The following is a 23,807-nucleotide window of genomic DNA, read 5'->3' as shown; positions in this document are numbered from 1 at the left end:
AATCACTCAGCTCCTGTAGCTAGGCACTGACTTGGTCTTCAGCACCAGAGTGTCCAACTGCCTCAGCCATTAATTTTCAGTTTACAACACTCTGGTGATGTAAGGAAGCGCTGTCCTCATTTCACAGCTGAGGAATTGACACATCAACTAAGTGACTTGCTTAACATTTCACAGCAATACTAGACATAGAAACCAATGACTTATTCATAAACTATTCTGTTTCTTGGAAAACCAACCCTGTGTTCCCTGTCCTTCTGCCTGCTACCCCAGATCATCTTCCCTTACCGATTTAGCAGGCTAACAGTTTAGTTCTGTGAGTATTTTAACCTCCCCTAAGCTGGCATTGCCAACGAAATGCACCCTCCCTCGCAGGAGCACAAGCAGCATCACCGCAGTCACATGGGGAATTAAGTCAGGAAACTGATGCAGGTTAAAGTTAATCCCTTACAGAACGGCTTCAGCCTGAGTCCTTCCCTCCTTTGGCTCTGTCAGGGCAGCTGTGCAGGGGAAGGCTGGGGAGGCCAGCTCCCTTCAGTGACTGGGGGTCTCTGCTATCTGAAATTCTTGTGGACCTAGTGGGGTCGAGTTCATCAAAACCTCATCCCAAATCACTTCTAGTTTCTTCCTTCTTTCTAGTGCAGAGTGCATGCTTTGAATTTTCCCGGTGTTGTTGAGAGCCCACCCAAAGCCCAGTGATGGGGCAGCTGAGAAGTCCAGAGCGCAGGGCTTTGGGTGAGCTCTTGCTGTGGTAACATTTTAGACCTTCCCCTGCATGGCGAGTTTTTCTTGTGTGGCTGCTGTCATTACAAATAGTTGACTCTATGAGTTTTTTCTGTTTGAAATTCAACTACTGAGGAGTTACAAATGCAACCAGAGAAAAGCACTGTGACCATGATAAGTACATTTATAAAGGGAATTACAGAAGTGTTGCAGCTTAATGGCACATCTCACCTTGCACCATGTTGACCTTTCTGCTTTGAGTGGTTCCATAGAAAACAAGTTGGAACTGCATGTGTGCTAGTCTTCAGTTATCTCCAGGAGCTTCCTGCTGTGACTTTCATGTGAGAGTCATACAAATGGAAAGAACCCCCTGTTTCGCTGATCCCTCTTTTGGAAGGGGCATTTGGAGAGCTTCCAATTCCTATGCTGAGTTGGGCTTCAGCTTTCAAAACAGAGCACCTATTGAATCCTCCTGCCTCGCCCGAAGGACTGCAGCGTAGGAGGGCCTGTGACTGTGGAATGGTGGCCTCAACCTGACTACGTCAGAAATCCAGAACACTTTAAGAAGGGACCTTGTCATGCAGACAGCTTGGTTGTTCATGACTAAGGCTGGGAGAAGGGTGCCCATGGCATTTAAAAGGAGACTGAAAGTAGGAAAATGCTACAGAAGAGACCAAAACATTGTTTTTAACAACTGCTGTTCACATTGTTTTACAGCGGGTGGTATCTATTCACCCAAGCTGCCCTGTGATACCCAGAATCTCTTCTGCTTTGTAACTGAACCTGGTGCCCCTTCTTTTATGCTTTTTCATGTTTTGGCTCTGCTGGGGCAGAGAGCAGGTGTCGCAGTGGTCCTCAGGCCCACAGGCTTCTGCTGGGAGAACACACAGGCTGTGTGAGCTGCAGCCACCATCCCAGTTCCAACCCAGCCATCTCTGAAGCCTCAAAAGAAATGTGGTGGGATAGATGTATTTGGGGTTTTTGCTGGGTCTTGCTCAAAGGCTCAAGCCTGGGACATAAATCAGGTTGGTTTTCCTTCTCCACTGTATACAGATTGTAACATTACAGCAGAGCAATTCTGTGTAGTAGGAACCTAAAACCAGATTTGAACATGGTCACTAGCTCCTTTGAAGGAGGCAGTGCTAGCAATTATGATCTAGACTAGACATTGGTAAGACCTTACCAAATAATTACAGCCTTCCTAAAGTAGTATAGTATGAGTAATTGCAGGATTAAAAATGTTATTATGAGGAGTAGTTTATACCGAAACTCCATCCTGCTCTTTGAAACCAGAATCCGTAACTCTCATCGTGCCACAGCAAATGCTTGTCCTTCTCCACAGAAGAATGCAGACTGGCTTTATTGTACAGCAAATGTTCTGTGGTACATTATTTAAATTAGCATATAATAGAAACCTAATTGCCCACTAGGGCCCAGAGCTTTAGCTGGTGGAGATCAATGTGCTTCCACTGAAGTCAGTGTAGCAATGTTGATTTTCACCCCTTGAGGATCTGGCTCAGCAGCTTGTTTCTATTCCAGGCATTGTTAAACGAGATAGTGTGTTTAGAATATTAAACCATGGCATTGTCAGAGATAGTCAACTCCATTTATGTGCAAGTGAAGAGAAATAAAGCGGTAAAACCATTATTTTTATCTGAGGATTTCAATTTATGGTGTCGATTATTCATATTGACTGATCTGGTACAACAGGGAAATCATGAGCATGGGGTCATCTTGTTGTGGTTTTAATTTCCTATGTCTGTAGTTATCTAATCCTCTCAGTGTGAGCAAGCGTGATTAGTATTTATTTCTGTTCTGTGTGCCAGTGCCCTGGGCCAGGTTCTGTGCTAAATCCAAAGTGACTCTGACTTAATTGGCATTAACTTCTGTTGCTATAATATATATAAAATCTTGTACTTTCTGTGTAAGGCACCCGCATCTCCCCAAACATTTCTTTTACATGGATGTCCTGCCCTGGTGTCAAGGCTTGTGGTAGATGTGTGTGTATTGAGTTTTATTCAGTGCGAAACTTTTCCTAGCCATGTTTTCCAAATCCTACTTCAGGAAACACAGATCTGGAAAGGATCTGGCTGCCTGTTAACCATTGAGAGGCTACCAGGAGTGCTGTTAGTGCTGTGCTAGTGGTTAATGCATTGCCTCAGTAAGAGCAGCAACCCTCTGTCTCTGGAGAGTCAAGTACCAAAGCGAGCAGTAATTCTTCACTTTGTCAGATGGTTTTTACACTTGTTTGGAATGCTTGCTTAGTGAAGCTTATTTTGCTTAATGAATGCTCCATTCAGGAATAGTGAAACTTTAGGGCTGAGCTGAGCCAACAGTTCTTCTTTGTGGAGTTTGTTGCCTCTCCTTTCACTTGTGTTATTCTCAGCAGACCTCTGGCTGCTCCCCCACTTACCCCTGCTTCTGTTCATCCCCTGGGAGCTTTGGATAATCAGAGTTGTGCTGCAAGCTTTCTTCCCAGAGCAGGAATGTGGGGGAGTTCTGCTTACAGCTTTTGGGTCTTCATCAAGGACAGTGTAGTTAACTGTGTGTGCGCCTCTCCGAATTCTACAGTGTGAAACCTGCAGCCGCCTGGCGTTCCTCCTTGTCTGTTTTCTGATGCACACAACACCAGTGTAGAAAGAAACATCAGCAAGAGAGATTGGTGCAGACAGACTTGAAAGGGTTGGGAGGTTACGTTCGTCATTCTCAGGGAGTTACAGTATGGCTTCATTCAGCTCCGGTTACGAGGTTGTTTTCTTGTCCTGCCAAAGCAAGGAAGCTTAGCTCGTAATTAAGTGGTTTGGATTGTCTGGATAAAATGATGACAATAATACAGGTGCTGTTTCTGTTATTTTCTTCTGCCTTTTATCAGCCCTCTTTTATTTGAGGAAACACAAATCCAATGCATTCACGTCTTGACAGCTTCTACCTTTTGGGGTGATCTGGCCTTTAGAACCTACAGTTAACCATACGAAGCAAGTTGGATTTTCCCTTTAAATCTGTCAAATTCATTTAGCAATACTTGACTCAATCATTTAATTCTGTAATACCCTGTTCATACTTGTACTTTACCCAAAGATTGTATTATGCATGGGTCTGTGGGGTATAGGATTGTCTTCTCCTTACTGTACTGTCCGACTTGTTAGAAAGAGATCAGTATTCTCTGTTTGGATTTTTTTTTGAGTGACCATTTTGTGTTTTTTTTTAAGCAAAAGTAATGAAGTATTAAGGCATTCATATATGTGGTGGTGGTGGTAAGTCAGCACATCAAGTTCCTTTGTGTTCAGTGCTGCATTTTTCAGTGTCAGTATGCTTTTTGTTTGGGCTTTTTGTTTGTTTTTCATGTAGAAACATGGGAACACCTTGAATATGTGTGGCCAGATACATACGTGAGTATGGGATACATACAGAGAAATGGGATGACTCACATGGAGGTAAGAAGCCATCTTAGAGCCAGGGGCTGGCTCTAAGACTGTGTTATCTCCAGTGCAAAGGTGGCCAGCATTAACATTCTAGAGTCTGATGGCCAAATGGCACAACCCCAGATGTGATGGCCTTTCTTTTCCAGGTGGCAAACTGTGTTAGATAGTTCATGGTGCAAACTGCTGTTACTTCTGGGGTATGTGAGCCTCTGATGGCGCAGCAGATTTTCTTATATCTCTAGGTTAGATGAAAAGCTGAAGAAGCTTCGAGAGCAGCAGTATGTGCCACTAGGTACACTGCCGTAGATCAGCTGGTACTTCTTTGCTTGTATGGTTTCACTCCCTGGTGTGGTCAGAGTAGTACAGCTGCCTCTTTGTTAGGAAGAAGCAGGATTGCAAAGATAATGGGTGAAGGCACTGGAGCATTCATGGCAATAATTTATAAGAGCTGGAGATAAATAAGCAGGCAGAGTTGAAGACTTATCTGGGTGGGGGTATTAGCATTTTGAACACTCTCTGCACAGATGCAGTTATCACTTAATTGACTTTACCTTAGGGAGCGCTAGAAAATCACTTCACAGCGTAAAGGAAAAGCTTGTGCACGTAGTCCATAATGGGTCTGTTGAGCTTGTGTGAGAATCTGAGGCTGCAGGCTGTCACGACAGGGAAAGAGGAACCTTGCCTTGGATCTGCTGCTGCTGTGCAGTGACACTGAGGGTGAAACAGGACTCCTTGATCAGCTGGAGAGAGCAGGGACAGAGCCACCTGTTTTCCTGTTCCATTCTCTGTTCATGTGTGGAGGCAAAGGAGCAATGCAGGAACCAGGAAAAGATCCGTTTGTTTGTTTTGTTTCTATCCTTGCTTTTCAGACTTCTGATAGAAACAGAGAGGGTTGCTTTGAGTTTTCAAGGACTTTTGTGGAGAAATAACTGGCTGTATGGTATTTAGAGAGGCTGCAGTCAGACCCGTCATTTGCCTTACTCTGCAAAGAGCTGTCTAGTCTCTCGCAAACCCCACTGTGCCTGTATGAATGCAGAGAGTGAATTCCCCCGGGGTCCGTTACTGGACAGACAGGGGTATTGGGTGCCCAACACCTCTGGGTTCTCACCCCGCTGTTCTGCTGGAGAGGGCCAGTCTTGTCAGAGCTGCGTGGCTGAGGTCAGTGACACCTTCAACCCAGTAGGGTCTTTCCCAACAGAGTAGTTCCTTGGTTTGCTTGTAGTCATTATTTCAGATTTTGCTATCTAAGCATGTCAGGGGTTTATTGGTATTACTCCTTCAGCAGTAATGTGGGTTACTCCAGGCACTGTTTAAAAGCTTATTTTTTTGCATTTCTTAAGGAGAGATTTGGCTTAGAGCAAAATCAGTAAGGGGAAAAGAATTAGGAAATCAAACCCTTCCTTTCCCTTGTCGAACCGCTCAGTTTTCCAACCTCAAATAAGTATGTGAAAGGGGTTTAGCAACTTCAAATTGGATTTTGGAATGTCAGATGACTCTAATAGCCTTTGTACACAAATAACAACAGAAGAGCTGATTATTGTTTCTGGGCTCTGCGATGCACTTATGTAATCATTAATCTTGGCACTCCTTTATCTCCAGCAGATTAGGAGGCCACTGTCATTTTGAAGACTACCATTAAGTAGACTTTGTTAGTGTTTAAATATGTGAAGCTTAACTTTAAGCTTCCTTAATGTATGCAGTGGAGGTATCCTGTGCGTACAATGTTGCGATAGAGCTGTTGTAGTAAGTTTCAGTCACATATCTGCTGCCATAGTCTGACCTCAGACAGGGTTTTATGTACAGTGTTTGTTAATCAGTGACTGAAGACACTTGGAAAGCTTTTTAAGCGTAAAGCATTAAAGTATCTGTTTGAAACAGCAAGCCAACTCACTTTATCTACTACCTTTCAGTTGGTTTAATCACTGAGAAGCAGGAAATTAAATGCTATGAAATGAGGAGGCAAAAGAAAGGGTTTTAATGAAGGTCGCAGCACCTAATCTGATTGTGGCAAAGGAAGAGCTTTTGCTAGACCTTTTCTTATCACAAGCTTGTAATTTTCTAAAACATTTTTGTGGGCAACTCCATTTGTTTTTCCTTTCATGATTCTTGTCAGGAATTGAAGATGGTTTTCAAACAGACATTATAGGGATATAAAGAGGCAGGGAAGCAGAGCTGGGTCCAGGGAGATAGCATGAGTGTCACTGGTGCGGGAAAACACTGTAATACATGATTTGAAGAACATGTTGGGGAAAAAACCCTTTGTCTCTGTTAGAAGTCGTTTTGAGACTGATAGACTGATAGTGGGTTTATTTTGGTGTAAGCCAGAGCCTCTATCTCCTCTGATAACACCCTGCACATTCTGGTGCAGTTTTGGGGGACAGGTTGTATCATTTTCCTCCTGTGCCCTTCTACAAGAGAACACCTGAGGGAGGAGGAGGAAGATGCTGCAGTGCCAGAGTGCGGACAGGCAGAGCTGGCTGCCCTCTGCAGCCTCTCCACAGTCCCTGGCCAACTTGGTGGCCCCAGCCCGCTTCCAGAGGTGAAGGACGATCATGTAACTTCATGCAAGTCAATTAAGTACCACTAAGATTAAAATCTATAAGGAAACGTATCAGCTGTACATCATTGCTTGTTTCGGGACTTCAGTGACATTTTCTTTCAAATGGAGGAAATGTAGGTATGATTACTCTATTTTGTGCTCCCCTCTTTGAGCCTAGGGGAGTAGCTGAAGCTATGGTGGTTGAGAATGCAGCTTCCTCTGGAGTATCCCTCAGTTTCATTAATCCTCAGAAGAGGATTTGTGAACAGGAGCTGTGACAAAACAACACACATACACTAGAAGCAGCAGCAATGGAAAGCATCCTTGGGTAAAAAAAAGTGACCCCATGCAGATAGAAAGATGCAGGATAACTTGAGAAGAACCTCTCTGTGAGGTGTGAGGGAATCTGGCTGTGCTTTGCTTCTGATGGCTGTATATCACTGAAGGAGTTGAAGAATTAATGCGTAGTGTTGGCTGCCATGTGAATCCAGTAAGGAGGTGTTGGAGAGAGGTAATAAATGAGCGAGTGAAGCTGAAAGGCTCTTTACTGTTCAGAGTTCTGAAGTTGGTTTGGTTGTTATTGTTCATCTCAGAGATGAATCATCTGAAAATGAAAACTTAAAGTAGACATTTAGAGCACACCTTTGTGAGAAACTAATGATTCCACTTGGCATACAGCATCAAAGGAAGCCTTTTTAATGACATCAAATTCATGTACGGCCAAAAAGAAAAAGGAAATAGCTTAAAAAGGCAGATGTGGTCACTGCAGAGCAGTGCAGCTTCTCCACTGGGTGAATTTTTTTTTTTCCCTGCAATTCTTTCTCTGGAAGTAAATTCAGGGTTTGAGTGGGTTTTCATCTAAGTGCAGCTCTCTGGGAAGGAAATGTTCCTGCGCCAGCCATGTGTGCCTGGCTTTAGCTTAACTGGACAAAGTCCCAGTTCTCAGTACATCCTGCAATTTCTGTAGAGGCCAAACCCTGCAAAAATCTGTGCAGCCTGGCTGCACAAGCTGAATGGACCAAGCTGAATCGTGGCACTCGCCTTGTTTAAGAGGCCACTTTTGCCTTACAGGATTCCCCCTCTTCTGAGTTCATTCCATGTTCCTTCTTCTGAACTGCCTGTTGCCATCTCTGGGGAACTGTTAAAATGGAGCTTGAGTTGGCTGAATATTGAAGTATAAAGGAAAACGTGTGCATTGTGACAGAGAACATGTGCTTATGGGTTGCTAGTCGGAGACAACCTTCTAAGTAGTAGTATCAGGAATTGCTAATGCTTGATCTGAAAGCTACATGCACAAGTAGCATCAGTGAAGTTGCATTGTTACCCATGTTTAGCCGATGCTGTAGTCACCCTGACCTAATGTCCTTTAACCATTCAGAAGCTTGTCACCTTGCTAATGAATTTAGTTGAAATTGCTAATAACTGTGACACTCTTACAAGTGATTAGCTTTTCCCAGGTGTGTTTTTTTAATCTGGTAACTGTAGGTGTCATTTGATTTGTGCCTAATGAGGCCGTGGAACCAAGATGTAATTTTGCAAATGGATAGCACAAATGTACATAGCTCCTTAAGAGTATCAAATGACAGAGGTTTCATGCTGTATAAAAGGAAGTCTAAGACTCTCTGAGACTTCTAAGCCTACCCTTTTACTGCTGTTCTAAAAAGCTAGTAAAAGATCTTTCCTTAATGAACCCTAATGTAATTTAGCTAGCAACCAAGTTACTCCCATAATACAGTAACTATATGCTTTGCAATAAGGACTAAAATGATTGCCTTCAAAGTGTTGCTCACTTAAGACTGTTTGCAGCATATGAAAAATAATTCAAGTGAAGGTTGTTGAGAGTGATACTTGTAGCTGACTTGCTGAAGTGGTGCTTAAAATTGGCAAGTGGTTGGTCAAGTTCTTTGTTTTCCTGCTGCAAGCAAGTAAACCAAAATGTTGAGATGTTCCCCTAAGCCAGTACATTTAATGAGGGAAAAGAAGGTGGAGGGCAGTGCTGGAGTTCACAAATTCCAGTCTTGAGGTGAGGTCCAACGCTTGAGAGTAGGAAGTTTTGTTTAAAATGGGGCTCTGTGCGTTAATCTGTGCAGCAACTGGCAGAGGTAATTTAGATTTTCACTATGAAATGCTACAATATTGAAAGATTTTTTTTTCATTAGAATCAAGTCTTTATTAGCTTCTTCTGGAGAACTGGGGAATTGGGCAGCAGTGCAAATATATTTAAGCTCTGTGGTACAGGTTTGTTTCTGGTGGGAGGGGCGAGAATGCCAGGAGTATTGTCCAGCTAGCTCCAGCAAATAAATGTACTCTGAATTACGTCCTTCTGCAGATTTCTCTTTCTGTTTTCCTCCCTGTTAATACTACAAAATGAAAGACCAACATACAGACACCAGGAAGGAGAAATTGGTGTAGATTTGCTTTTCCCAGTGTAACAGAAAAATAAGTTGCAAAGACTATGAGAAAGCTCAGTGTGATGGAGTGTGTAAGGGCGCTTGCCCTGCCTTGAGGTACACATGTGTCTTGGCCTACCAGCTTACTTCTTTTTTCCAAGGTTGGTGGTTATCTGTAGGAAGAAATTAGAGATGTCAAAACCTGAGTGAACTGTAGAATCCTGTAAAAACAGAGTGTGGATTGACAGCAGCGCTAGCTTACTGCTTACTGAATAAATGCAGTAGCAAATGAGAGCAGAAGTCATCAGTGTTGGCAATTCCTGTGGTGATAGCTCACACCTATGTTGCTTCTAAAACTCATATTTTGTGTGGTTTTGTCAAGTGCAGTGTTCTGTAGCTGCGTAATTAAACCTGTAAGCTTTGGCTTTAAAGTTAAAACAGGGAACTAACAAAATTCCAACAACTATAAGCAATTCAAAATGCTGGAGATTTGTTTGTCAGGAAGTCTGCTCACTGGTTCCTTGGATCATAAGACCAAGACCCAAGATTTGGCAGTAAGTCCCAGTCACCCAAGATAGCTGTGGATGGAGTAGAGATAAAGAACGATTATCCTGATTACATGGGTAGATAAAACGAGACACCAACTAGCGTCCCCATTCACACAGCAAATCAGCACTAGAATGAGGACTATAGTATCTGTTTCTTTACATGCAAGTCAGGGCTTTGATTAAAACTGTATTATAATTCATAAAGAAGAGCCACATGATTGCAGTGTCAGTGTGTTTTCTTGTGCAAAACTGGTTTTGGTGATTGTTCTATTTAAAAAGAAGTACCTTTAGCCCAGTCTTCGAATTCATCATACTTCAAAGTGTGTTCATGTAGTCAGTATAACTGCTGTTAGTTCTCAGCCAGAGAAGAAGAGGGGAATGAAATGGTTAAATGTTTATTCATAAGCACCTAAGCCACCAAGAAAGAAAGTGAGAAGTCAAAATACTATGGGAGAAACTGGTGTTGTATAGGACTTGAAAGACTCTTCTGGCCCTATTGAAATAGTCATGCTAGTTTTCAAATGCTTTGGGTTTGAAATGCATAGGACATTGCATAGCAACGCTTTGTAGTTTCCAAGTTCTTGTTCTTTGCCACTAAGTTTGGTTACTATGGCTTGTTACTGTGCCTGTGTTGCTTCTAGTGAGTGAATTTTCTCTGCTATAAAAAGGTAGAATTTGTATTCAGAGTTGGTGCTTTGTTTTTTCTTGGTTTTATCTTCTCCTCTAAAGAGAATCATTATCCTCTGTCTTGCTGAAGTAGACATCTCTTCGTGTGTATTTCAGCCCCCTTCACAGTTTGATTTAAGTTCATGAACACAGTAACAAAGCTGGACACAGCTCCCTAAACTTCACAACCTGGGAAGGTATTAGCTGTATGCTCTGGGAAGTAACGAGGGTGATTATCCAAAGAACTACTTTTCTGTGCTCCTGGACAAGTAAACACATCTGGATGCAGCAGTCTTGATTTGTTTGAGCCTAGGCTTGTCCGTCAGTGGTTTGATGTTATCGTTTGGTTTGCGGTACAGTTTCAGAATGTGACCAGAGTCCCAGGCTAAAGCTATCTCTACTTGTCATTGCCTCAACAAGGGAAATCAGATCAGCTCGTTTCAGCTGCTAACCAGATTGCTGGTCTTCTTTGCTCAAAAGTACAAAATTGGTTGGTGATACAAATGTTGAGACGCCAAGTTGTATTGCTGGGTCAAAAAAGAATGACAGTATGTGTGGATGTGTAAAGCCAAGACAGGGAAGAGATATAAGACTGAAGGGAAATAAAAATCACTTAATGTTGCACACGTAACAGAGGAAGTGAACATCATCTCTCTGAGTTCCTCTGAAAACCCTAAACCAGTTTTTAGCTTGTTTGTGCTCCTAAACACTTGCAGAAGCCCGAGATCATTTATGTTGGCATTTCTGTTTTAATTTTTGTTTATAAGAATTAAGAATATTATGGTGGTCTGTTAAGGTTTTTCAGCAATTTTCTGTTTGAATATTACATTAAAAATATAGAGACCTCACCACAAGAACTTCACATAGTTTTGCCTGTTAGAGAATCCAAACTATTTTCCACACAACCTTCTTTCATAAGGTATTCAAGTGTCTTTGTTGAATTTAGCGCTTCGTATAATAGCAAAGCTTTAGTTCTTTAAGATTTGTGGAAGAAAAATTTCTTTGCTTAGAGGAAAACAAACATAAATCAGTGACCCTGGCATGAGAACATGAGCTGTTACTGAACTGTTCCCTTCAATGTGTCCCGATCAGTAACAGAGGTTAAAAGAATTCAGACTCATTCCTAAGATCGGTCTGGCAGACCCCGAAAGTGCTCAGGTTGTTCTGTACTGTTTATGCTGCATCTCCTTTAATACTCTTTGAAGCCAGCTGTTTTTAGCATTGTGGACTGCTGCACAGTATCAGGCAACCTCATAAGAGGGATCCAGCTGTGCTCAGGCCCAAGGATCTAGTCTTGGATTGCAGCATTTCTGTCTTGTGTGCTTGAGGTGTTGCTCATACTTTGCTTTTAATTAATACTTTGGTGGCCGTGTTCGTTTCTACTCCACCCATCACGCCCACAGACTTCAAAGGATTTATAGCAGCACAACCTCAGTATTTATTTTATTTTATTACTAGTGTGATTTCCTAAGGAAACAAGGCTTGGAGAGGTTGTTTGTGTTTGTCTGGTTTTCTGCCCATTACCCCAACCCTCCTTATTCCCAAAACCATTGAGCCAAGGTCAAGAGCATCAGCAGTCCCAAATATGTATTCCTACACATTTCATGAACATGGAAAAACATACTCAGAAGGGTACCCAACTAATACTCCTCTGAGGGGCTATGGGTAGGAGAAGCTGTAAAGGAGAGGAGGATGCAGGGAACACCCAACATGCTGCAAAGGCTTCTGCTGCAATTTCAACCTTACTGGACCCCAGAAAATCCAATTGTGAGATGCAGATCCCTAGGATACCATGCTTGGCTAGTTCTCCTTGGGAGGTACTTGTCAAGGCAGTATCATTGGGATCTCCAGTGGGACTGACTATAGAATGAACCTTTCACACAAGGAGTGGGCAGGTAAATTCTGTCAGCTCTTACTGGAGAACACACTTCCTGTGTTCTCCAGAAATGCTTCAGACATCTACCAGCCAGCTGTCATCCTTAGAAGTACACAGGGTTTAAGTGTTTTAATCCATATGAGTGGACAGATGGTCACTCAAGGTGCTACATTGATGGAATGGGCTGAGCTGTGTGCCACTAGTTTTCAGTTTAGTGGAATTGCAGCGTTTGCAAGCTGCAGGTGTTTGGAGGTAATTTGCAGCCAGCACAAATTACTTAGGGTACATGACAGAGCAAATTATTTAGGTAATGAAGCTGAAAATGCAGGAAGATTAGAATATTATATAGTAAAATCAGTCCTTGTTAATTCAGTTTGTGATCAGATATCATGTTGCTTTAAATACCACATTACATGCAGTACCCTTGTTTGAGTCAATGAATATGTATGAATATGTCAGTGAATATGTATGCCTCCTAATTTAATCAATATACTTACAAACAGCACTAGCAGCGATGTCTGGCGCAAACTGTATCCCTTTAGAAGCAGGTTAGCCCAATTCGTATATGCATCATATTTATTTCAGAGCCCTTTTGAATTAGCTGCAGAAGTGCATGTACCCCTGGGAAGCGGGGAAAGGCAAGTAGAGATGGGGTAACTTCTTGAGCAGTACCCTGGGACCCAGGGGATCCTGGCCAGTGTACATACCCCGCACTGAGCCTCAAGGAAAGCCCTCCATTCAGCTAGCAATTTTGGTTAGGGTGCTTTCCCCAGAAAGGCAGTGGAATGGAAACGGATGCTCAGTGCCCATAGAAGTTTTAAGGAATAGAAAGCAGTCTGGCAGACTAACCAGTATGTGCTAAATTTGATCTTTACTGACTGAAAAAGGAACATGTATACCTGGAGTTTCTTGATATTGCTGCTTTGAGAGCTGAAGGGTGGGAGCTGTGATGGGGAGCTCCATAGAAATGCTCTTACCTGAGTGTTGCCAGCATGCACAGGTAGTTGGGAGCCTGTTTACCATGGGAGGGGATAGGAGCACTTCTACACAGGCTTACTTTTCCAGAAAATGATGATTTTTGAACTCGGACATGGTAAGAGGCAGTAGTGTTCACCTGACTTTCACCTTCTAAAAGTTAGGCTTGCAATTAAGGTATCATTGAATTCCTCCTCTGGGGAGTCAAGAGGAGGCCTCTCCACTCCAGGGTTGATCTCGTTGGTCCGGAAGAAGGTGAATCATGCTCCTTCTCCCTTTTTCCTGCTCGCTTTCTCTTCTCCCTCCCTTTCTTCTCTTTCTCTTCACTCTAGGAGCAGACGAAACAACTTCAGCTAATTACCCAACCTTCAAGATAGCTCAGGTCAGCTTGGAGAATATACCCTAAAACACAGGGATGGGGCCCAGTTTTTGCTTCCATGAAAGATCCCTTCCCAGGATACCAAATCTGAGGTTTCATACCTGTTGCGCATTGGAAAAGATAACATGATGGATGTGAATGCACAAGTTTGACGTAACAGTGTGAAGACAGGAGGAAAATCCTTTTTCTATCCCGAGACAATGAATTCATTTGAATGAAAACATTCAGACACACTAATGGGGAGAGGAAGACTTCTGTCTCTGGAAAATAGTTTTTCTTCAGGATGGACTGGTCATCCCCTGTCCTGGGTCAAGGCTCAGTGTGGCTCTCCCTAAATGGCAGAACTGGGGAGGAAGATGCCCCATGCTCTACATGGCTCTACTGGCTCTTGTCCCATTGCGAGTCTTTGCAAAGAGTTAAAGAGGAAGGAGCTAAAGGTTATGAGGAGCTTGTACAGAGCATTTCCTTGCAAACACAGAATTAGATTTATTACTTCCTCTGCTGCTCAGACCACACAAGGAACCACACTGTATTTCAGGATGCAGAAATTAATAGAGAGGGAGAGGCTGTCTAGAGGGGTCAGTCTGGGGAGGGAGCTTGAAAAAGGCAGGCAAGCCCAGGGAAGGTGTTCCAGATTTGGGGAAAGAAGTGCAGCCTGCAGTAGGAGGGAATAAGGTATATTCTTGCATGTTCTTCTGTTCTAGATGCAAACAAATGCTGGCATTCAGCACATTCACATTCATGAGCAATTAGGTGGAGGCAGTTGTGTAATCTAAGAGCACCAGAGCTACTTCAGACAATTGCCAGGTGAAGACATAGTGGATGAAGAAGAAGGGTTCAGAGCAAAAAACACAGGCTTTTTTTCCCTATAAAACTTGGGCTCAAGTTCCTGTTCTGTCTGATTTTGAGCAAGTCTAAGAGTCCACACTCAATTTTGCTGCTGTAAAATGAGGATCAGGTGATGTTACAGCATCTGATGTTACAGCGGGAAGATTACCTGATGTTGCAGTGTTAGAAATAGCTACCAGTTAAAAGTCACACATACTGAGAGACCTCAGTGGGTGTCAGGCGCCCTTTCCTATAGAGATAGGCTTGACATGAGTTCTTAAGAATCTTTGTAGGTCCCTGCCAACCCCAACTATTCTATGATTACCCTCTGGCCCTTTCTGGTCACTTCCCTCTCTCAGGAGCCATTTCTGTAGCAACTTGTTTGATACTTTCGGTGGGTGTGTGTGCTTGAGCTCACATTTGCTGCTCTTGGTGGTTTGTTTGGTCTTTCATTCCTATTCCTTGCTGCCTTTGGCACAGGACATCCTTGGTAGTATTCTGGAGTACTGTTATTTCAGGGTGTGAAAGATTCTTAGGCCTTTAATCTGGGAACACAAACTACATCTGTCACCTGGGTATCTGTAGTGGTTTCTAAGCAACCACAAGAGTTTATTTTTCTTCTGCAATTCATATTTAAGAAATAATTTGCTCATGCATGAACCAGAATCAGCCTGAGCACCACCCCAGGAGACAGAAATTGTAAACTGTAATTTAGGCTAATTCTAGTCTAAAGCATGAATTAGAGTATTTTATATAATCTTGGAAAATATACCATATAAATATATGTAAAGCATAGAACAGGTACAATTAATGTGAGCGCAGTAGGAAGCTGTAAGTAACTCTGGGAATGTGAGAAACCAAGTTGGAACATATTCTTGACACGTAAAAATATTTCCCACCTGCCTTGTTTGCATAAGAACAAGGTTTTAGCAAGTACATATTTGCATGTCAGAGTTAAAAGTGGGGAAAATATTTTCACCCTCATAAGAAAAATGCATAATCTTGGCAGAGACAGTTTGCATTTAGTAAGTTTAAAGTGTCTAAGTCCTTTAATGCTCTGTGGAAAGTGTACGAACTTGTGACAGGGGTTCCAGTGCAATGAGTGATGTGCAGAGAGCACATCACGTGGAGCAGTAATTGATCCGATCCCTTCCCATGCATTCATTTGTAATTGGTTGTGGCAGTCCCCAGCAATTTGTGCTTCCCAGTTTCATCCCACTGTCCTGTATCTCAGAGTGAGATGGTAAGTTGAGGTTTTAAATGCTGCGTGCTTCATTGAAAGTGAGTACCTTGCAGATGGAAGTACTCTTGGAAGTTTAGAAGTACTCTTCTGAAATGGGGGAAATCTGGAATGCTGAAGCAATAGCTGATTGGGTGCCACTCCTCACACACGCAGTGGTTGGCAAACGCTGCACATCTGGAGCCTGTGAATCTGTGGAAATTCTCTTCCAGCAGTGATGCATCCTGGAAAATGCATTTGGGACTAATTATGGCACCTTTAAGACTATTAGTAACCTAGCTTTAGGCCATCACTTTGAAGGCATATTACATTCCTTCAGAAACACTCTGCAAATGTCCTGTTGCTTAAGAAATAGGGATTGCGTGGACAGGCCTCGTGGGTGATTTAACTCATGTGCTGGAGATTGTAGATAAACAAGGTCCAATTGTATCATACCTATTCAAAATAAGACACTAATTATGTACATAAAAGTGACTTAAAATGTAACACTGCCATGTAGCTGATGAGATATTCATGACCACTCTGTCAAAGGAGATGAAGAAAGCTGCAGGTTCACTGTAGCAGAGCAGAAAAATAATCTCACTTTGAAAAGGCACGACCAGGAATCAGTAGATCTATCCCAGAATTTGTCCAAGGATTGCTCTCTGGATCTAAACCTAATGTTGCACAGATTTTGAGTTGTTGTGAATTTGCCTGTTGTCCAGCTTGCTGATGTGAAGTGGGGTTCTTTTTGATGTTTTGGTCATAAACACCTGATGCTCTAATAATAATTAATGTAACATGTTAATAAAAGAGCATACACTTTATTTTCTCCTTGTATTAGTTCACTTCCTGCTCCATTGTGTTTAATGGGTTAGCTGGAAGCAAAGTGAAATTAAAAGTTTTTGGAAGACTGCAAGAAAGATGCATTTCTGTCCTTTAAGCGTCCTAAGCACCTTTTGATTTCAGCCCATCCTCTTGTTGCTGGAGGGAGGGTGGGGGATTAAAGGTCAAGATTGCAAAGATCCTGATGATGGAAGCAGATGCACGTTGTGTCCTGCAATAGTGGACATGACTGTTTGAATACAGTGTTCAGAGTACAGCCCAAGTTTAAGCTAATGCATTGTAAGACAGAATGAAATGTCATTATATGTGTTGTCACCACCATAAACTGGAGCAATAAAAGCTGTCCGAAACAATCTTATGTCTTGTGAATGGAATTCAGCTCCTCGCAGAAGATTAACAGCACTTCTGATGGTTGTTAGAGCCACAGCAAGAGTTGTGTTTGTGCTCCAGTTCAGAATAAGCTGGTTCAGGAAATCTGCCATAGCCTGATCCTAATGCTCTTGTGGCAAAGGCTGGATTTTCTTGGGATTTTTTTGGTTATTGACCTGATGGGTACAGTCTGTGTTTGTGTGAGCATGTGCAAGCGCATGTACAATGTGGACTGCTGGTCTTTCATACTGCAAAGCACTGCCTCAGCCTGGTCCTATCCAGAAAGGCTTTCTAGCAAAGTGACTGCAGCTATATGATCCAAAAGTTGAAGAGGAATTCCTGAGCCTCCCAAGCAGCTTCTTAAATCCATGTATTCAAATGGGAGGGTGCTGTGATTTAGAGTTCGCCACACACTGAACTGAATTCAGTAGGTGCGTTTTATATGTCTGAAGTTCCATTTAAAAACTGGGGGGTTCGTAGCCTGTATCTCTCTGCCAGTGTCCAGCCTGCACCGACTCCCTTGGTTTCCTAAGCTGGCCAGAACACTGCTGTACTTCCCTTCCTTACCTGCTCGGTGGTGGCTAACACATAAACACATGCTGGCAATTCACTCCCAGGGCAGATAGGTGACTTCTGGATTTCTCAAGTAAAGCACGCTTCCTCTTTGCCCTGTCCCTTCTCTCTCGGCCTGGCCACTGGTGAGCAATGGATGGCATGATGGGCACCCCTCTGATGAAGGTGTGCTCACTGGCAGGCAGGGCAAACTCTAAAATTACCTTTTACAACCTCACATTAATGAGATTGGAAGAAACCTTTCTGGTGTTGTCTCAGCGCTTCGGCCAAACTCTGAACTCTCCTGTTCTTTTTGGCTTTGAAATGCTGATTCCAGCCTTCCTGTGGGTTCTTAAACACCTTCTCAAATGACCCATTTTAATAACCCAAAAGCCATTATATAACGAGCAGCCATAATTTAGCTCAAAGCTCTAGGGGACCCTTGCAGTTCAGCAATGAATAGTTAATGCAGTATAATGTTTAGCAGGTTATTAGTTTTCACTGTACAAATGCTGATCAGGGAATGCTTTTATAAGGTGTTTAAAAGAAAATGTAATTAACTGGATGCGTGCTTCTGTTGCAGCTCAAATTGAAATTATTCCATGCAAGATCTGTGGAGACAAATCATCAGGAATCCATTATGGTGTCATTACATGTGAAGGCTGCAAGGTAAGCTTCTAAAATAGGAAGTCTTAAAGCAGCATTTAGCCTTTTGATAGTGCTTGTTTTCCTTCCCTTTTTGTAAAGAGCAAGCGTTGCACTGCAGTTGGGTCGGTGGATTCCAGTTCAAAGAACATGGAATCAGTTGGGGATTCTGCAGGACTGGGTTTATTTGGGTTTGAAATATGGCATTGTGTGACACACGCAAACCCCACCCCAGATTTTGGGACAAGCCTTAAAGACCTTGCAGCTGTAGTGTGTGTGCTGTGAACTTTCTCTGTGGGTAAGCAGAAGAGGTACAGAAAGACTATCCGCTTCAAGCACACCACAAAAAATCTGTTCTGGGGATTCATTTGAGAGTTTGGGGCTTTCGAATTTCCCTCTCTGTTTTCTGCTTAGTGAATGGCTGAGAAGCTGTGCTGCCATACTTGAGAGCTCTCTGACTTCTCAGTTTTCCTTTGTCCTCTGCTACCGTTGTACATCCATTCTGGTTGGTATGGGGGATGTTGCACAGAACTGTTTGGTGCCTGTTCCTTGCAATGCAACTATTGCTGTGTAAAGTTTAGGCTTTAACTTTTTTTCCTCATTTGTACCTTCAGTAACTCCAGTGAACAAGGGTTACACTGAAAGCATTTATGTGTTGGTTAGTTTGTTTCTCACAAGCAAGAAATCATTTGGACAACACTAACTCTAGGCCAGAGCGCTGTGAAGCTAATCACTCCTTTCTATCACTGGTGCACAATTACAGTGCTAGCTTGAAGTGCCACAGTGTGCACAGCTGTGCTCTGGCTTCTGCTTTCCTCATGTGCACACATGTTGCAATTCCATGCTGATAGTTTTTCCTACTGCTAAGCTACATTAAAGGGGTGAAGAATTTGTGACAGTTTTCAGTCTGCTCTCCTGGTTTGCTCGATACTGCTAACCATCTTCAAACAGTAGCTTCCTTGCTTTCACATTATAGAGATTTCTTTTGTGGTTTTCCGAGGAAGATTTTTGTATTTCCATTCACACATAGTCTCATGGAAGTGTTGGTAAGAAGGAAGAGAAGAAACTAAAAATCTAAGCATGTTAGAATGATAACAGGGCAGCACCTTCTGCTCTTTGTAACTGCTGTTACTGTAGGAAATGTCAGAAATTACTAAAATGAGTTGATAATGAAGTGGTTACTTTTGACAGCTTTATGTGGTCAAGCAGCTTTTATCAGATTTCAGCTGTGAAGTGGCAGACATTGGCAGTGAGAATTCTGCTGTATGACCATCTTGTCAAAGAGTATCGAGTTATGTTCAACATCTGAGACCTCTTTAATCCTTAAGCAGGCTGGGGCCACTGTATCCCAGTGTACCTGAGCCTCGAGATCGGTGATGAACCATCCCTGTCAACAGACTGAGGTCAGCGCAGCGCTACTGCTCGCCTAGGCAAGGAACAGGCCTTTCTCAACATGGGTTGTTGCAGAACAGGAACGGGCTGCCAAAGGAAAGGAAAGTTGCCAGCTGAACTGTTTGTTGCTTCATCTTCATGCAGTTCCTTTGCTTTACCTTCTCCCAAGTCCTGCATGTGTGAGAAAAGCCCCTCTAAAATTCAGGAGGGGAGGCAGTGGAGCACACCATGCAGTTCTATTAGTAGGTAGCACTGAAGGTAAGAGACAGACATGTCCATCAAGTATCCCTCCATCAGGGACTGTGCTTTTCCTAGGAATAATGCAAGTGTGAGTTATTACAAGAGTCCTTTGTGTACGTCCAGCACTCAGAACATCAGACATGACCCTGACAGCAAGAAGTGTGTGTGCAGCTCCTTATGTTTCAAAACAGATTATTTTCATTATTGGCATTCTGTATAAGCTGCATTCTCTGGGAGCTCTGCGCAGCCCTCGGTCTGATGCTGAGAATTCCCCAGGGACAGGCAGCTGGTGGGGAGAAGTGGGAGGAGAGCCAGGTGGAAAGGAATGCTGAGCACACTGGAGCCACTTGAACCTTGGAAGCGGAGTGTGCATGGGTAAGACAGACAGCAGCCCTGTGAATGAAGCTGGGCATTTTCTCCTTCTCTTGGAGTAGCAGAGTGACATCTTCTAGCCATAAACTTTCAGGCAGGATTTGAAAGCCCGTGAATATCCACTTAGTTAACCAAGGTATTTCCCTTTCAGGAGGGAAATTGCTCTGAAGCTCACTCTTTAATGCCAGAGCCCAGATGACCTGTGAGTGGTGACAGCTAGGGCAGTGCTAGTGGGCACAAGTTGCAGGAGGAGTTTAAATGGTCATGACCGAGACAGCATTTAGAATGCCCTACTGTAGCTAATGGATTTTGTTTGTGCTACACTTTTCCACAGTAATGTCAACAAAGTCTCACCCAACAGAAATATTTTGGCTGGTGAAAAAGTTGGCATAGCTTGGCATCTGCCGAGGGAGCCAGGTGTGTATTGGTATGGGGTTTTTCCCAGCTTTCTGTGGCTATGATCTCTGCAGGTTTCAGCATGCTTACATTGCTCTTCATGTTACACTAAATCTTCCTTTGTAAAAAGCACTTTGCTGCGAAGACCTAGTTCCCAGTGCTCCAATTCCTGGAGCTGATGTTCTGCACCAGCAGACCATCGCAGAGAAGTCAGTGAGATTCTTGCACCGGTGCTACAAACCCATCTGTGTGTGTCAGATGACACGGTCGGGGCTTTAGCTCTCAAAAGTGAACAGATGTGTTGCTGCCCTCTCAAGCCAGGCTTGTCAAGAGTGATGTACAGGCAGCACCAGCAGCGCAAAGTGGGGTGTTTTCAGCTCTTACTATTTTCACTCTGGTTTGCTGTGAACTTTAATGTTACTTAATAGTAACATTAACTTAGGTGTTACTGTATAAATACCAGTGACCACAGGAAAAGTAATTTATTTAAAACCTAAAGGGTTGTTTTAGTTGCAGAGACCTACTTTGCAATCCTAATCTGTACCGTGTATGAAATCACAGGTTCTTGTCAAATTGCTGATCCTGTTGCTCTTCTACAGGGTTGTGACTCCTGCATTTCATACGGCTGAAAGTCTTCTGATCCATTTTCATTGTTAAATTGTTTCACGTAGCTAGAATTGAAGATCTGTAATGAAGCCAGTTACTGTTTTGTGAGAAGTGTTCATTTCCTACCCCACTCTGATGTTAACTGCCTGGTTTTATGAAGTTACTGGCTGTGCTTTGGACAAACATCATTGAATACTCCCAGCCCATCCAACTATTGAGCTGAATTTCAATCTGCCTTTAAGAAATAAAATGGAACACCCCCTCCGCTTCCCTCCATCCAGTGGAAAACAGGTTTTAGCCAGGCTCTGTTTTATACTCTGTCTGGGAGGGCTCCAGCGGCTTATTTATATAGACTAAATTTTAAAAGAGCAGGTTTTTTTTTCTCTCCAACCGCTGCCGATACCCTGTATACAACATACAAGGCAAGATGAGATTAATTACTCAGAAATACGGGTGAGGAATGACACAAAGACTGTGTCACAACTCAGAAGTTTATTCTGCTCCGTAAGTTTGGAAATAGTAATGTTGCAGCAGCATTATTAAAAAGACTCATATCTGTACAGAGCATTTCTTCAACCATTAGTTGTGGGAACCCAGTGACAATCTTTTGCTCTCTACCAGGGGTGGTGCTAAGAAAGGAGACTGCTTTGTACACAGCCATTGTTCTCATAGCTGAAAGCTGAATCCGGTTCAGCATTGTCAGAAAACTCCTGAACTCTCCAGAAGGACATAGCAAAGCATGTAGTTTGAAATCAGGATTTTGTTAATGAACTATGGGTTTTAGTGTGCAGGTGCTGCCAGTGCTGTCAGTTCATGCCCAACTAACCTACAGGCGCCTTAGTGTGCCCCCCTCTTTCCTTTCCTCCAACACTTGGTCTCAAAGCCATCCCTGCAGGGCACTGCTGGGCAAAGGTTTATAGATACCAGCTTTTCCCTCTTATCTCTTTTAAGACCAAAGATGGTCTTGTTCATTTTAACTACCAGGAATGCCTGTGTGTGTTACTTCAGAACAGTACCTGCTGTATCGTCACTTCCCACCTTGCATTACTTCTGGTCATTCATTTCCTTTGTTCACTTTCTTCGCTGGCCAGCCTGCCATTACTGTAGTGTTGCAAGCATGCACCTGAATTCAGGCTTTGAAGTTCTTCTATTTTTGTTTTCCTAGCCAATTCTAAGCAAAACAAGTTAGAGATGAGCCCTGTTACAGCATGGGAAATCGGGAGCCCTGTGTAACCCAATGAACACAACCTCACTCCTGTCTTTAATGCATCTGTAAAATGGAACATTTTGTCTCTGTTTTCAGTGGCTCTGTAACTTTGTTGTCAAATACTTCATTGCCGAAGTTTTTAAACAGTGTTGTCTCAACACTCTCCTCCCTTTCCAACTGAACTGTGTGCTCGTTGTTTTAAAAGGGTTAAAAAGTTGATCTGCCTTTCATAGGACAGTGTATTTTTCTGGTGTTTCTTGATGGTTTGCTTTAGAAAACAGTAAAAGAATGATCCCCCCAACTAATTGTTAATTGCTGAGAATATTGCAAAACTTAATGATACGTGGAAGTCTTTAAGTATTAGCCATAAATCATGGGATTATGAAAAAGCTTTTGTTGTCATAGGCTTGCATAGAGTCATTCCAGAACGTCTGCCATTAGGATGCAGCGAGGCAGCTGTCAGCTGTTTTCTTGTAATTAACCAGCCAATGAGCAGCTAATTAAGACATATGTGTATACAGAAGTGGAAGTGGGTATGGTAATGAACTGTAGGAATCAATTCATTAAAGGGAAATTTGTCAAAAGACCAAACATGAGATCAGCATTTCAGCCTGTGCCACAGTGGAGACGGAGCCGGGGCTTTGCCGGCTGCGACTTTGGGAAGCACAGCGGGCTTTTCCCTGCTGCGGAGCACACAGACCTCTGCAATCCCGAGCACTGAGGTTACTGCAACTACGCAAAGACTGCAGAAGCTGCTATTTACATTTCAAAGTTCGTTTTTAACAAGTTGTTATTCGAACTGACTTGCAGATGAAAAGTTCTTGTGCCCTTTTTTCCCAAACTTGATTTCTTGGCAGCATCTGAAAACCCGTATATTGTGTTGTGTATAAATAGGAGGCTGAAACGCAGAGATGAAGCTATGGCTTGTAATCTGCTCTGCTCTTCTTCTGGCACCAGGCTAATACATCTACATAAAAAGGGAGACATGCAAAGCTCAATGGGGCCTCATCAGAATCAGCTGGATCTTTGTGCTGCCATCAGGAGGAGGCAGGGCTCCGCGCTCGCCGCCAGAGCCATCGCTCAGAGCCGTGTCCCACGGTGGCTTCTGGAGTGGAGCAGCAGTTCTGTTCCTGTGCTGGATCCAGAGGGGTCTGCTCTGCCCATGGCCCATTAGGCAACTGCCTGCATGTAAAGTAATGGTTTTCAACATGCATGCCATGGAAAGCATGTGGCCTGGGCTGGTTTGCATAATGCTTGGATGTAGACACGTGTACCAGGCATGCATCCACCTCCTCCTTCCTGGTGGAAAAATTATAGCTAGCTCTGTGCCTCTGGCAAAAGCCAGGGAATAGAACAGATTGTGGCGTCTCTCCTTCTCCTAATGAAGGGGGAAAACCCAACTGAGGAAGAAACTCTTATTTACTTACAGAAGGCTCTTGTAATAGGGGCTTCCCCATGTCTTACAATGATAGGAGAGCCCAAACTTAGAAAACTCACAGGCAAATGACAATAATATAGAAGAACTTTGAGAGTGAAACACCCTCTGTTTAACTCCATTGGCAGTTCAGTCCCGAATCAGATACGGGTATGTCTGAGCTCTGGACAAGCTCAGTTTTGTTT

General features: G+C 43.1%; 1 protein-coding gene across 3 annotated transcripts in view; it reads left to right on the top strand.

The window, feature by feature from the left end:
- Positions 1-23,807, top strand: part of RORA (RAR related orphan receptor A) — a 343,489-nt gene that overhangs the window by 305,459 nt on the left and 14,223 nt on the right. For all 3 annotated transcript variants that reach the window (XM_057399323.1, XM_057399337.1, XM_057399331.1), the window contains one exon: positions 17,913-17,998. In XM_057399323.1, the coding sequence (XP_057255306.1) occupies positions 17,913-17,998 (86 nt within the window). The remainder of the gene's footprint in view (positions 1-17,912; positions 17,999-23,807) is intronic.

The sequence above is a fragment of the Pezoporus wallicus genome, unplaced genomic scaffold (genome assembly GCF_028554395.1).
Source record: "Pezoporus wallicus isolate ANWC-B61680 ecotype Strahan unplaced genomic scaffold, APGP_CSIRO_Pwel_v1 contig_3952, whole genome shotgun sequence".
Lineage (NCBI taxonomy): Eukaryota > Metazoa > Chordata > Aves > Psittaciformes > Psittacidae > Pezoporus > Pezoporus wallicus.
This window is presented reverse-complemented; position numbering and strand designations above follow the sequence as displayed.